The sequence below is a fragment of the Brachypodium distachyon genome, chromosome 3, assembly GCF_000005505.3.
Source record: "Brachypodium distachyon strain Bd21 chromosome 3, Brachypodium_distachyon_v3.0, whole genome shotgun sequence".
Lineage (NCBI taxonomy): Eukaryota > Viridiplantae > Streptophyta > Magnoliopsida > Poales > Poaceae > Brachypodium > Brachypodium distachyon.
In genome coordinates, this window is record NC_016133.3 from 3,012,127 (window position 1) to 3,024,480 (window position 12,354).

Genomic DNA, 12,354 nt, shown 5'->3' on the forward strand with positions numbered 1-12,354 from the left:
GAGGGTGTTGCGAAACCATGGAACAGTAACGAGGAGGAGGGTGTTGCACACACCCCAGTACCCACCCACCCCTGAAAAAGACCAGCCGCCCTGTGACCCTGTCGTTTTCTGAAAAGAAAAAAGACCTGCTGTCCTTCTTGTTCCCGGCCAGGGAGCGAGCGCTGCCTCGCCGCCGACCCAACGTGCAAGCCTCCTCCTCCTCCTCAGCCATGGCCTTCATGAAGCTCAACGCGGACGCGCCGCCGTTCCACCCTACCAAGCTCTCGACCCGCCTCCACCTCCGTACTCCGCCGCCTCCTCGTTCCGTCACGGCGCCGTACGCCCCGTACCACGCCGGTGCCGCCTGCAGGTTCCCGGAGTACGATGACCACCGCTATCCCCTGCCGCCGCCGCCGCTTTTCCTCAGCGAAGGCGGCTTCCGCTGGCCACGCCCACGCCTGCCGCTGCCCCCGCCTCCTCCATTCCTCTGCGACGGCAAGCAGCAGCAGGGGCGCCCCTCGCCGCCGCCGCGCGCGCTCGTGTTCTCCAGGGGCGCCTTCGTCGTCGAGAAGCTGTACCGGAAGGCGCTGGCCAAGGCGCGTGCTTTACCGGACGCGGCCACCCGCCGTCGACGTGGGCCGGCCGCGGCCCAGCCGTGTGGGCTGCGGATGCACCAGCAGGCCGTCGCGCGGGCATGGGCCTGGGCCTGGCCGGCGAGGTCGCCGGCGTTGACGATGAGGCCGGCGTCGCCGCCGACGACGCTCCGGACGCCACTGCCGGAGTGGCTCGGGTGGGTGTCCACCGTCATGATCCGCAACATCCCCAGCAAGCTCACGTAGGTGAAAACAAACGGATGGTCGATAATCTCTCTCGCGGGGCCCGTACTATCCGTGCAAAACGGGTTTAATCTTTCGCGTCTGATATCGTGTGCGCATGCAGGCGCGCCGGGATGATGGAGCTCCTCGACGACCACTGCGCCGGCGAGAACGGCCGCCGCCGCCGCGGCGCCGTGACCGCCGCCTACGATTTCCTCTACTTGCCCATGGATTTCAGGTGATTCTTCACCATGACTAGTAGACCTAGCTAGTGATTTCCTGCCTGCATTTCTTGTGCGAAACAAAGTAGCAGTACTAGTAGTACGATAAGTGGGACAAAATTGCTTTGAACAATTCAAAGGGGTGTTGACGATCGTCCTTTAACTTTTCATTCTCTCTTTTGCTGTCCTTATTCCTTCACCTGCACATAGCAAAGCTAAAGGGCAAAGAGACAAATCATGTCAGGAAGAAGAAAAAAATGAAGAGTCCACAGATCAATTTTAAACCAACAATTTGTTTGTTTCACTAGTGAAGGAACGCACACGTTTCTTGTGTACAGCATGTGCAGCAGGCAGCGAAGCAGCAACAAGGGCTACGCCTTCGTGAACCTGACGACGGCCGACGCGGCGGCCGGGCTCTACCGCGCGCTCCACGGCTGCCGCTGGGACCCCTCGCTCCGCAGCGACAAGATCATCCGCGTCGACGCCGCGCGTATCCAGGTAATATGACAAGCGTGTGGGCTGCTGTTAGTTGATGTCACGTGTCAACATGTGTATCCTCCTGACCGTTGATGGGCGATCGACCGGTGCACGCAGGGCAAGGAGAGGCTGGCGAGGCACTTCAGCGTGTCCACCTTCGTGTGCCACTCCGACGAGTACCTCCCCGCCGTCTTCTCCCCGCCCCGCCACGGCGGGCCGCGCCTCGCCAGCAAGCCCAGGCCCGTCGGCCTCCGTGTTCCTCCTCCGCCCAATATAATGGCAGGAAAGGCTCGTGTAGTAGTCAAATAGGAAGAGGGCTCAACTAGAAAATCCGGAGTCTGGCCATGCCTTCCTCTTCTCCTTCGGTGCAACGGCAAAGGAAGGGAAATGGAGTACTATCTACTGCTACTGTCTAGTCCAACCGGTCTCTTCTATCCATTCTACGGCTTTCTAAACTGTAACGTGTTCGTACAATCGTGTGTCTTCTTGTGCGTGGCTTCTTCTGTCTGTGTTTTAGTGAGAAATGTAGCGAAACCGGGAGAAGAAAACATTGGCGTCTTGTTGAGCTAGCTCCCCATTTACTCTAGCTCTAGGTAGGCAATGGATGGCATTGGGGGTGTGGCATTGCTTCCTTTTGCATTGGAACTAGAAACGAATAGCCTGTGGTTCCTTTGCAGTTTGCTAGCATAGCACGGATGCGATGCAAGCGCTCTGTGTGTAGTACCAATGGGATCGAATCTCTGTGCATCGCATGCATGCAACTTCTGATTTTTGTGGCAGCCATTAAGAGGGGCCAAGCAAAAGCGTTTGTCAAGCAGTTGCCTCTTCCGTGAAAATCAAGCCCCGGCAGGCTCCGGAAAGTTGACGTGCAGCGTCTAGCCGATGATAATGGCTGGCCGGACGATCTCTGCAGCAGATGCATACAATCCTGCAACTGCAGCAGCACGTTTGTCGCTTTGTCACGTACGGGCTTTTTTTTTGCAGCAGCTTATCATGCAGCCACGGGCAGGCATGGCAAACTTAAGGTAGTGCCAGTGGGTGATCACTTGTCATTAATAACGGAATGTTACGGGCATGGCAAACTTAAGGTACTGGTACTAGTAGTCCTGCCGTTAATTTCTTTTGCATGCAACAAGGGCGAGTCTTGGAAAGCAGGTTGGGTGTTGGTGCATTCCCCGTCCAAGCTAGAGCTGCAGCCTCTTTTTTGTTTCCCTGATACGGTTGATCGGGCTGGGGACACGGGGACTTTGAATCGCGTTGGTGAAAATGACATGGCTCGGCCGCCCCCCGAGCTGTCCTTCTGTCTGCTCGCGCTGCCTGGTAATGCACCTACGTACGTAAAGCCAGTAGCCAATGCTGGTTTATTTGAAGTTTGACAAGACGGTGCATCTGTGCATCAGTCGAGACATGGAGCCGTGGAGTACTAGCTGAAAGTTTTGTAGGCTATAGAGGGCCGGTGATTGGTATCTCCATCGCAACATCGCCCATGGATGGATTGATGGACCGTAGTTGATGGACGCCTTGTGCGTGTGTGCGATCCATGACTCACTGACATGTAGCCTCTCAGAACTCAGATGCAGTATTTTGAGGAATTACTTAATGACGTCTTTGCCCCTTCAATAAGCTGATAAAGTGATAATGAGAAAAACTGAAATGTACATTCTATTCTCAAAAATACTGAGCGTTGTGTTTTAAAGATATTTTTCTGGACTCCCGTGAGTAGTTTTTTCTAGAATAATACTGAGCGTTGTGACGTTGATAAGTGGAACTGCAAAACACCCCCACTCCATTGCTCCCGTGGAAGAAAAACCGGTCTGTCGCAGGGCAGTACGAGTAGGACTTTAGGACCAAAGCAATCCATGAACTGTTGAAGACGCAGTCAGTACCAAAACTTCCCGATAGTTCCCTACTCTGCTGCTACCTGATCCCTAGGCCGTAGGAGCGCAGGCAGGCACCAGGGGGTTCAGGAGGCAAAGCTGCAGGCAGATCGACCCTACCCGGAAGCCCTCCCTGCCCATGCCAAGGCTGCGCAGGTGCAGACGGTTGTGCATGCAAAAGCAAACAGGTAGTACTACTACTTGCACCGTGTAATGTTTGTACGTAGTACAGTGCAACACATGCGGTGCAACAAAGACAGAGGGACAAACAGACAAACATGCCCGGCCATGCAGCTGCTGCTGTTCATTCAGGACGAGTTGAGAGAGAGAGAGAGACAGAGGGGGGTGAGGTCGCTGCTCCTGTTGCGCCGTGCGTTTTTGCTTGCCCCTATTTAATGGCGACAGGGCCAGGCCATGGGATCAAGCACGCAGACAGAAGCGCAGAGATTCTACCGGTACAAACCGAACCGATGGGGCACACAGCATGCATGCATGTGTTCCAGAGTCCAGACCAATCGAGCTGCATGCAACATTGCGAGAGGACCACCGAGGAGGCTTCTTGTTCCAATCCGCGCAAATACAAAGCCTGGTGACACTGGTGCTGGTACGTACGCCTGGACAACAAATAAGACTCTCTTTTTAACTTTTTCATGGACAGAACGCAAGAGGAGCATAATGCATCGGCGGCACAGACAAGCTAAGGAGGTTGATACTTGGTATACATGCATCGGGCGCTAGAAGCGAGAATGATGCTACGAAGATCTGCAAATTTCCTAGGGGGGAGAGAGAGAGAGAGCGCGCGGGGGGATAGGTGCTCAGCACGTGCCTCAGTTCTACGCTAATGTCCAAAGCCCAGCAGCCTTCCCAGCTGCACCAAAAATGAGAAAGCGAAAGCGTGGCCAGACTCCGAATGGACCGTGTGCCGCATCGCCGCGAACGGGCAAGGGAACAAACGCGCCCCAGCAGCGCTTGCATCGTTTGACTTCTACAAGATGAGGGACCGATCGGTCTCCTGCTATACTTCCAAGCAACAAGAAACTGCTCCACTCCACGAGATACTACGGAGCACTAGCATCTAAGTTTGGTACGTAGACTAGCTGTGCGTGGATAAGTCCAGCGCGATCTACGACGCTTGAACCGGACACGCGCGTAATATAAGTCGATCACCTCATTGGATCGCCTTTTCCATGGACCTGCAGCGGTACGTTCGATCGAGCTCGAGCCGTCAAATCGCTCCGGTCAAATCAGTCGATTACCACACCTCAAATCAAATCAAAACGGCAGAGGCTAAAATCATCATTGCGCTTCGCTTCAGCGACTCCGCCACGCAAAGGCACGCTTCCTCGGCGAACGACCAGACAGATCGGTACACATGCATGTATATTCTCTGATCTCTGGCTCTGCCCCGACCTGATCGCTAATCATACAAACATGCGAGCAAAACTGCTGTAACCAGTGCATCCATTATTTCTTTAGGAGTGTCGTTGCACTAATTCCACTCATTTTTTGGAGGCCCGTTTCACCAAACACCCACTCGACGATATTTTTGCAAAAAACACCCTCCACTCAACGTCTAATCTATTGCGTGAAGGTTCTAATCCTCGTTTGACCTCGTTAACAAGCTGTCTGACCGGCGGGTCCCGCAAATCCACGCTGGCCGCTCCAGCTTGCCACGTGAGACTGACCGACCAGCTAGCTAGGGCTGGATGAGTGAGTAGTATTACCTCCGTCTCAATATATGAGGCACGCACGCATCCTAAGGTTTCAAATTTAACTAGCAAAATATAAATTATATTTCATAAAAAAAATATCATTAGATTCGTAATCAATGAGCTTTCTAATGATATATTTTCTACGTCATATAATTTATTTTTTGTTAGTTAAATTGACGATCTTGAGATGCGTGCGTCCCTCGTATATTGGGACGGAGGAGTACATGCCAACGGCTAGCTACTCTCGACCGGTTAAGATTGCATTTTCTGCTGTGGTACGTCTGGTCCAAAGCGTCACTCGTTGCAGTACTTGCAGCGTTGGAAACACTGTAGCGGATATGCTATATCAATGTAGCTGACACGTGGGCCGATGTGCGACGGGAGGCTCATGAGGTGATGTTGTGCTCCATCATCGTGCCATCCTGATCGATGTCTTTGCCGCTTGCCCTAAGTCATACTAGCATCACATTGGATAGATTGCTGTAGTCTTGGATCATGCAGCATGCAACACCGAGCATGCTCGATCAAGTGGGCTGTGTGAAGTATAGATCTTCTCTCGCTCTCGCCTTTGACAAAACCCGTAGAGGATGAGGTAAAATCAAGAGAGAGGGAGAGATCTCTGAACGTAGGACATTGCCAAATTGGAGCATAAAAAAGACATTTATTGCTTTGCTCCCGTAGATTTTCCGTCGATCCAGCATTTACTGCTCTCAATAAATGCATTCCCTTCTTTTAGATAAAAACACCAAAGCGCCCGGAGTCTACGGGCTCTACCGCTGTACAGCGACTTCCACCCGATCAGGCCATCAGACCACTCGATCGACTACCCTGTGGAAAAAGGATTTCTTGCTTGCTCGCCGTAAAACCCCAATCCTAGCAAGCGAATGCCAGGCCGATTGCTCTTGCTGGCTGCTGCTACCACATCTGAAACCCTAGGGGATAGGACGCAGGCAGGCAGGCACTGCATGGGCGCTGAACAGGAGTGTGCTGTAGGCAGCAGCAGAACAAAAAGGTAAGAAGGGCCGTGTATCATTTTCACCAACCTGGCCATAGAACGAAGTAAGCAACCTGAATACCTGATCGATCAAAGTGATAGCGAGTGTCCTGGCTGCTTCTAAAACGACCGAGAAACTGTATTTCTAAGACGGTTTAAGTGTCTAGTTGTAAAAAAATGTGTAGAAATACTTAACTGCTCGGTTCTACTAGCACACAGCCACACACTATCGCATTGCATGTGATTTTAAATAGAACTAAGTCCGATCTATTTCTTCCATAAACTGTTGGATTATGTCTGGAATTTATTTCTGAAATACCTTTGGCGAAAGCAATGCCAAAACTCATAAAAGAGCTCGAAAAACACCTTGGCTTCTTCCAGGGTATGCAGGTAGCTAGAGCCAGAGATCTCGATCGAGCACGAAAATTACAACAAACCACTGCTGCTAGGAGAAAAGCAAAGAGCAACAGCAAAGTTTGATTTTCCCCTCGAAGGGAGCAGAACATAATACGCATGCTACGAGAGAACACAATACACAGCCAACACAGGGCAAGAATACTGGTACAACAGCATACGAGTACATACAGACATGCCTAGCAAGTAAAGAGGGAGGTAGAGATAGCTAGCTAGAGAGAGAGACGCAGGGCAGTGCTAAGCTATGATCCAAAGTCTCGCAGCCTTCCCCTCCTCCCGTTGGGTTTCGTTTGTTTGCACCAAAATGAGAAAGGAGAAGGCGTTGCCAGACTTGGGATCTGACCCTGCCGCGCTCCCACAGTAACGACCGAGCAACACAAACTCGCTCGCAGGAGACACGATCGTCCCACACGCATCGTTTGACCGTGAAGTCCACAGTTAAACAGCTACACTGACGACGCGGCCATGCTGGGCTCCTCCTCCTCCTTCTGGACGATGCGAATGGGCTTGGGCTTGGGCTTCCATGTTGTGCCGCGGTCCGGCCGAGCTGCAGCAGGCCGCGGCCGCGGCCGCGGAGGAAGAAACGGAGCGACGAGGCTGCCGACGTAACAGGTGACGGCGGACGGGGCGCCGGCGGCGGCGCCGTCGCGCGGCGGCGAGAAGAAGGCGGGGAGGAACGCGGCGGTGCTGCACGCGAACCTGGCGCGGCTGAAGTGCCTCACCAGCGCCTCCTTTCCCTGCAAAAACCATTTGTCTGTGATCATCTACGAGTAGCAGTAGCTAGCTAGAGACCTGAGTTGGTAGCAGCAAAGGAATCATTGCGAAGCTTAGACGAGAATCTCTGCTGTGTTACTGTTTACCTGGATACGCGCGGGGCAGATGTCGATGACCTTCTTGCTGGCGAAGACCGTCCATCGGGCGCCGCGCAGGGCGTGCTGCAGCCCCTGCGCCGCCTCGGCCGTCGTCAGGTTCACGAACGCGTAACCCATGTTGCTGCTGCCCATGCTGCATGTTTGTCCACGGCATGCATGTGAGGAAGGAGGCATTCTGATCCACATTCAATTTATCATGTGGACTGCCGATTAAACCGGTCGGCAAAAAATGCATGTCCTGCTACTCTAAAAGTTAAAGTTAAGCGAGTATCTGATTAGTACAGATTTTAACGGAGAAACGATCAAAACGATTTCTACAGAGATCCTTCTTTTCCTGACTAGCTTGTCCCGCTGTTTTTGGTGCTTTTTCCAGACGAAGGACGGAAGGGGGAGAAAAGAAAAGAAAAGGTTTCACTTTGGTTCGTTCCAACTTCTACAGTGCTCTTTCGCAGGAAAAAACGAAGAAAATAGTAGAAATGCAAGCAGTAATTTCATGCTTATCCGTGTGTTGGTTCGAGGCGCAGGACGACAAGACAAGAAGAAAAACTTTTAACTGTGCCTCCTATGATCAGACCAAGGACGAAATGGGGGCAAGAAAAGAAAAGTTTTAAACTTTGGCTCCGATCCGTTTCTTGAAAAGTTAGCCCTTTTCTTTCCTACTTTATCTGTGATTCCTCACAGATGCAAAGACACAAATAACTTACGCCCGATAAAAAAAAAAGCAGGCAGTAAGTTCATGCTCATGCAGGGAAATAAAACGAAAAGTTTAACCTTAGATTAACATTCACAGCCCTGTTTCGCCCAAAATAAAGAACAGGCTATGCGGCATTGTATTGATTTTACCGTCTTCGCAAAAAAAAAAGTATTGATCCTCACCGGCTGAAATCCATCCGCAGGTAGAGGAAATCGTAGGCAGCTAGCGTGGCGCCGCCGCCGCGCTCCTTCTTGTTGGCGCGGGCGCAGTGGTCGTCCAGCAACAGCATCAGCTCGCCGGGCCTGAAAGCGCAAGCGTCGGAAAAGAAAAGATCCACATCAGCTCAACCAATCGAAACGATCAGGACCATGAAGGGAGATGGAGAAGAACCTTGCTTTGCTTGCCGCAAGAAAGAAGAAATATGGGTGTGAGCGAGAGCGAGAGAACTCACGTGAGCCTGTTGGGGATGTTGCGGATCATGAGGGTGGTGAGCTCCTGGTTGTCGCGCCACTCCGGGGCGGGCACCGGCGTCTGAGGCCTCGTCGTGAACAACGGCGGCGGCGACCTGGCCGGCTTGGCGGCGCGCGGGACCACCGGCGCCGGCTCCGCTGCCTGCCTGCGCCTCCTGGGCCCCTTCGTTATTCCGCGCCGCGGCGGCTTCGCGGGTTTGGCCCCTGCCGCCGCCGCAGCAGCAGCTTCAGCACCCTCCGCCTGCAGCTTTTTCTCGGCCTCCACGCCGCCGGCGCCCGCGAGGGAGATGAGCTTGTGCGGAGCGGAGCCGAACGGCGGCGGGACGAATGGGTCGGACGGCAGCGGGACGAACGGGGCAGCCTCGGGGCTCAAAGCCCGCACCGGTGGTGACGTCGGCGGCGAGGGCGAGGAGGAGAGAGCCGTGCCGCCAAGAGGCAGCAGCGTGGACGTAGGCGAGGGGATAGATTCGGAGGAGCACAAAGGCGGCGGCAGTGGCGAGAGGAAGGGATTGTTCACTGCCGCAGGCTTCAAAAGGAAACGCGCCGGCGGTGGGGGGCGAGTAAATCCATGGACGACGGGTCGGGGAGCGGCGAGGAAGAACGGGGCGCCGTAGGGGTAGGTCGCGACGACGGCAGGGAAAGGCAGCGTGGCAGCGTGGTACTGTGCTGCAGACATCGCCATGTGAAGAGGAGGAGGAGGATGGGGAAGCGGAGGGGAGAGCTGGAGGCGGTTGGGGGAGAGGTACGGCGGCGCGTCGGCGCTGAGCTTCGTCACGGCCATGACGGGAGACGACTAGACGAGGTGTGGGAGGGATGGAAGCGGCGAGATTGGGGGAAGGAGGCAGCGTTGGCTCTTGCCTCTTGGCTGGCTTTATAGCGAGCCGCCTCTCTTTTTGGTGGTGGGTCGATTTTGGCCCACTTGCTCACACGCCCTCGTCGCAAGAACAAGAGGTACCGGTCCGTCCGGCCAATCGGGGTGCATAAATTTTAAAATTTGTTGGAGCTTGATGGTGATTGAGGGCCCATTTGGAACAAAGGATAATCATAAGAATTTCACAGGAAATTTGCCTACGTTCTCATTTGGATTGTAGGATTGACACTGAAAATTTCTGTAGGAATGTTTCCTTTCTTTCGAATTTTGGAGGATTAAAACATTTGTTCAAACCTTATGTTTTCATTTCCTCTGAGAACTCCCATGAAACATGTGTCTTTGTCTCTCCTCTTTTTTTTTCTCTTGAAAAAACTTTTCTGTGAAAACTCCAAACAGCTTTATTGTGTAATTCATGTGTGTTTTAGATTCCTATAGTAATCCACAGAACATGACATCCAATTTCTGCAAATTTCCTATCCACAGAACAGAACAGGTTGAGCACCATTTGCCCAATCATAAGACTCAACGATTTTGTTTTTAAATACTCTGACCGTTTGCATAGTCGTAGTATATTTGATTGATTGTGTAGCGTCCACACAACAATCCTTCCGATATGTGTCGTCGCTGCTAGTACTGTGTTTTCAAATACGTTTCGGGAGTGCCCAGTTTTTCGTTTCTCAGTAGTTATGAGAGCTGCGCGACCACCCCAAATACGTATCGATCGGGAGCTTCTCGCTTCAAACAAACCAAGCCCATCATCTGGACTGCACGACCACCAGGCACCAGTCACCACATTGACTTGCCGAGTCTTGTACTACTACGCCTACAACTGTTCTGTCTGCTCCTGTCCAGTGCATGCCAATCGTGGTGAAATCGGGGGATCGGGCTCCATCGATATGGAGATGGACGCCTTGTGCTTGGGAGTGTGACCCATGACCCACTGACATAACAATAGATCGACCAGAGCAAGTTTTTCATACGTCCTGAAAAACGAAAAATGAAAGGAGACCAGAGCACTGACCTACGCATGATGGAGTGTAAACAGTGAATACGATGATGCTCCTGCTTGGCTTGGCTGTGTCTTTTCTTTACTTATAAAGATCTGTGGTCGTCAATTCACCCTATACCAGGACTGCTTCGTAGCTAGATGATCGTCACTTGATTGCCACCCATTTCAATTTAGTACATTTATGTTCATGATTTTTTGATTGGTTTGATGTATACTTTTGAGATAACTATTTATTAAATAAATATTTTCAGAATTTTCATTTAGCATAAAATTAGAAAGCACGACCCGTGAGTATTTAAAATAACTCATACATGTACTCCTTCTGTTTCATATTAAGTGCCGAAATATTAAATGTATCTAGACGTATTTTAGTATATAGATGCGTCCGTTTTTTAGACAAATTTGAGTCACTTAATATGACACGGAGAGAGTAATATATATTTTTAATTACGTAGCAACTATGCAAGTTTTGAAAACAAAACAAGACGAAAGACGCAAGCTAGGCCGAAAGCCCGAAACATTGTCCGCTTGATCACAGCGGCCGGCCGGTAGATGCACGGTGCCAAGGAAAAAACGGGTGCAAGCATACATGCATGCATGCTAGATGAGTAGATGGAGATCAGTCATCGGTAGTTCAGTACTCCAGTAGATTTTATGCGTGCAAAGGATCGGAGTACAGTGAAGGGGAATTTGCGAATTTTGTTCATGCATTACTCTAGTAGGAAGCAGGCCGGCATGTCATGCACGCTGAACAGGAGTAAGCTCGCTGCAGGCAGCACCAGAACCAAGGAAAAAGCAGGGTTGTCATTTTTCGTCAGCTGGCCAAAGAACAGAAGTAGAGTGTAATAAGCAACCGTCCTCGGATTAGAGCTGCAAATTTTGACTCCGAGGGTACCCTTTGACCCTCCTTAGTTTAACCAAATGTACTAAAATTTTACAATGACACAACTTTTTGGAAAACTAATTCATTTGTTTAAACTAAGGAGGGTCAGAGGATACCTGAGGGTCAAAAATTTGCGCCCTACCTCCGATCGAGTCGACCACATATATACTCCGAGCTACTCGGTCATCTCAAAGTCAGGCATGATCTCAAAGTGATAATTAACGGGTTTCAGGGGTTTGCTGCTTACAAGATGACCGAGTATTTCCTAGATGGTTAAGTTTGTAGGTTGTATAAAAAAAAGGGGTGCAGAAATACTTAACTACTCGGTTCTACATTATTGGATTGCATGTGATTTTAATAAGAACCAAGTCCAATTTCTTCCATAAAAATATTGGTTTGGCTCACTTTTCTTTCAAATTATTTTTGGCCAGATTTAATCCTCCAAATCATCACATTTGGACCGTTTTAACTCCCACGGCGATTTACCGGAAGAGTGAAGACAAATAACACCTACAAAATTTAGAAAATAGGTATAGTTTATGGCTTATATACAATAGATTAATTGTTTTATTAACATTTGTCTTAGGTACCACGATTTTGTTCAACCAAAATTTCGACAAGAGCTAAATTAAATTCCTGATTTTAGGGGGTTAACTGAGGCAAAAAAAAAACCTAGTTTATTCCTGCATGAAAGGTAACCAGAGATCATGAGCAACGATGCCACTCCAATATTAGTGTCCTACTTGCTCCATTCCAAAATAAAACCGTATAAAGTTTATAAACATTTTAGAGTCTAAAATCAATATTGCTAGATTGGTCATGAAATATATTTACAGTGTATTCGTTTGGAGTACTTTGTTATAAAGGTTGGTCAAAATACAGAAAGTTTGATAGTAAGAAAAAAAATCATACGACTTATATTTTGGGCAAAGGGAGTACTGCAAGAAAACAAACACAATTTTTATTTTATTTTCCCGTTGCAGAGAGCACAACATCACACATGCTACGCAGTGGCAGGGATCACGAAGAAAATTTATAAAATTAGCAAAAGCACATTTATTTGAAA

The 12,354-nt window shown here is 50.4% G+C and overlaps 2 protein-coding genes across 2 annotated transcripts; one reads left to right on the plus strand and one right to left on the minus strand.

Moving 5' to 3' along the window:
- The first annotated feature begins 29 nt into the window (after positions 1 to 29).
- On the plus strand, positions 30 to 2,247 carry LOC104583937 (protein MEI2-like 7). Its single transcript, XM_010237972.2, has 4 exons — positions 30 to 814; positions 919 to 1,032; positions 1,354 to 1,513; positions 1,610 to 2,247. Exons 1-4 carry the CDS (start codon positions 210 to 212, stop codon positions 1,799 to 1,801), a joined length of 1,071 nt encoding a protein of 356 aa, XP_010236274.1. The 5' UTR covers positions 30 to 209; the 3' UTR covers positions 1,802 to 2,247.
- Positions 2,248 to 8,233: 5,986 nt separating this feature from the next.
- Positions 8,234 to 9,306, minus strand: LOC104583938 (protein MEI2-like 7). Its single transcript, XM_014900416.1, has 2 exons — positions 8,507 to 9,306; positions 8,234 to 8,357 (listed from the first exon to the last, which is right to left on the minus strand). The coding sequence occupies exons 1-2, from the start codon at positions 9,304 to 9,306 to the stop codon at positions 8,234 to 8,236; spliced, it is 924 nt and encodes a 307-aa protein (XP_014755902.1).
- Between the last annotated feature and the right edge of the window lie 3,048 nt (positions 9,307 to 12,354).

Excerpts from the sequence above, each read along its gene's own strand:
- LOC104583938 (XM_014900416.1), bottom strand. The coding sequence starts at position 9,306 with ATGGCCGTGACGAAGCTCAGCGCCGACGCGCCGCCGTACCTCTCCCCC. Across the intron at positions 8,358-8,506 it reads AACATCCCCAACAGGCTCAC|GCCCGGCGAGCTGATGCTGT; the intron begins GTGAGTTCTCTC and ends TTGCGCTTTCAG.
- LOC104583937 (XM_010237972.2), top strand. The coding sequence starts at position 210 with ATGGCCTTCATGAAGCTCAACGCGGACGCGCCGCCGTTCCACCCTACC. Across the intron at positions 1,033-1,353 it reads TACTTGCCCATGGATTTCAG|CATGTGCAGCAGGCAGCGAA; the intron begins GTGATTCTTCAC and ends TCTTGTGTACAG. Across the intron at positions 1,514-1,609 it reads TCGACGCCGCGCGTATCCAG|GGCAAGGAGAGGCTGGCGAG; the intron begins GTAATATGACAA and ends CGGTGCACGCAG.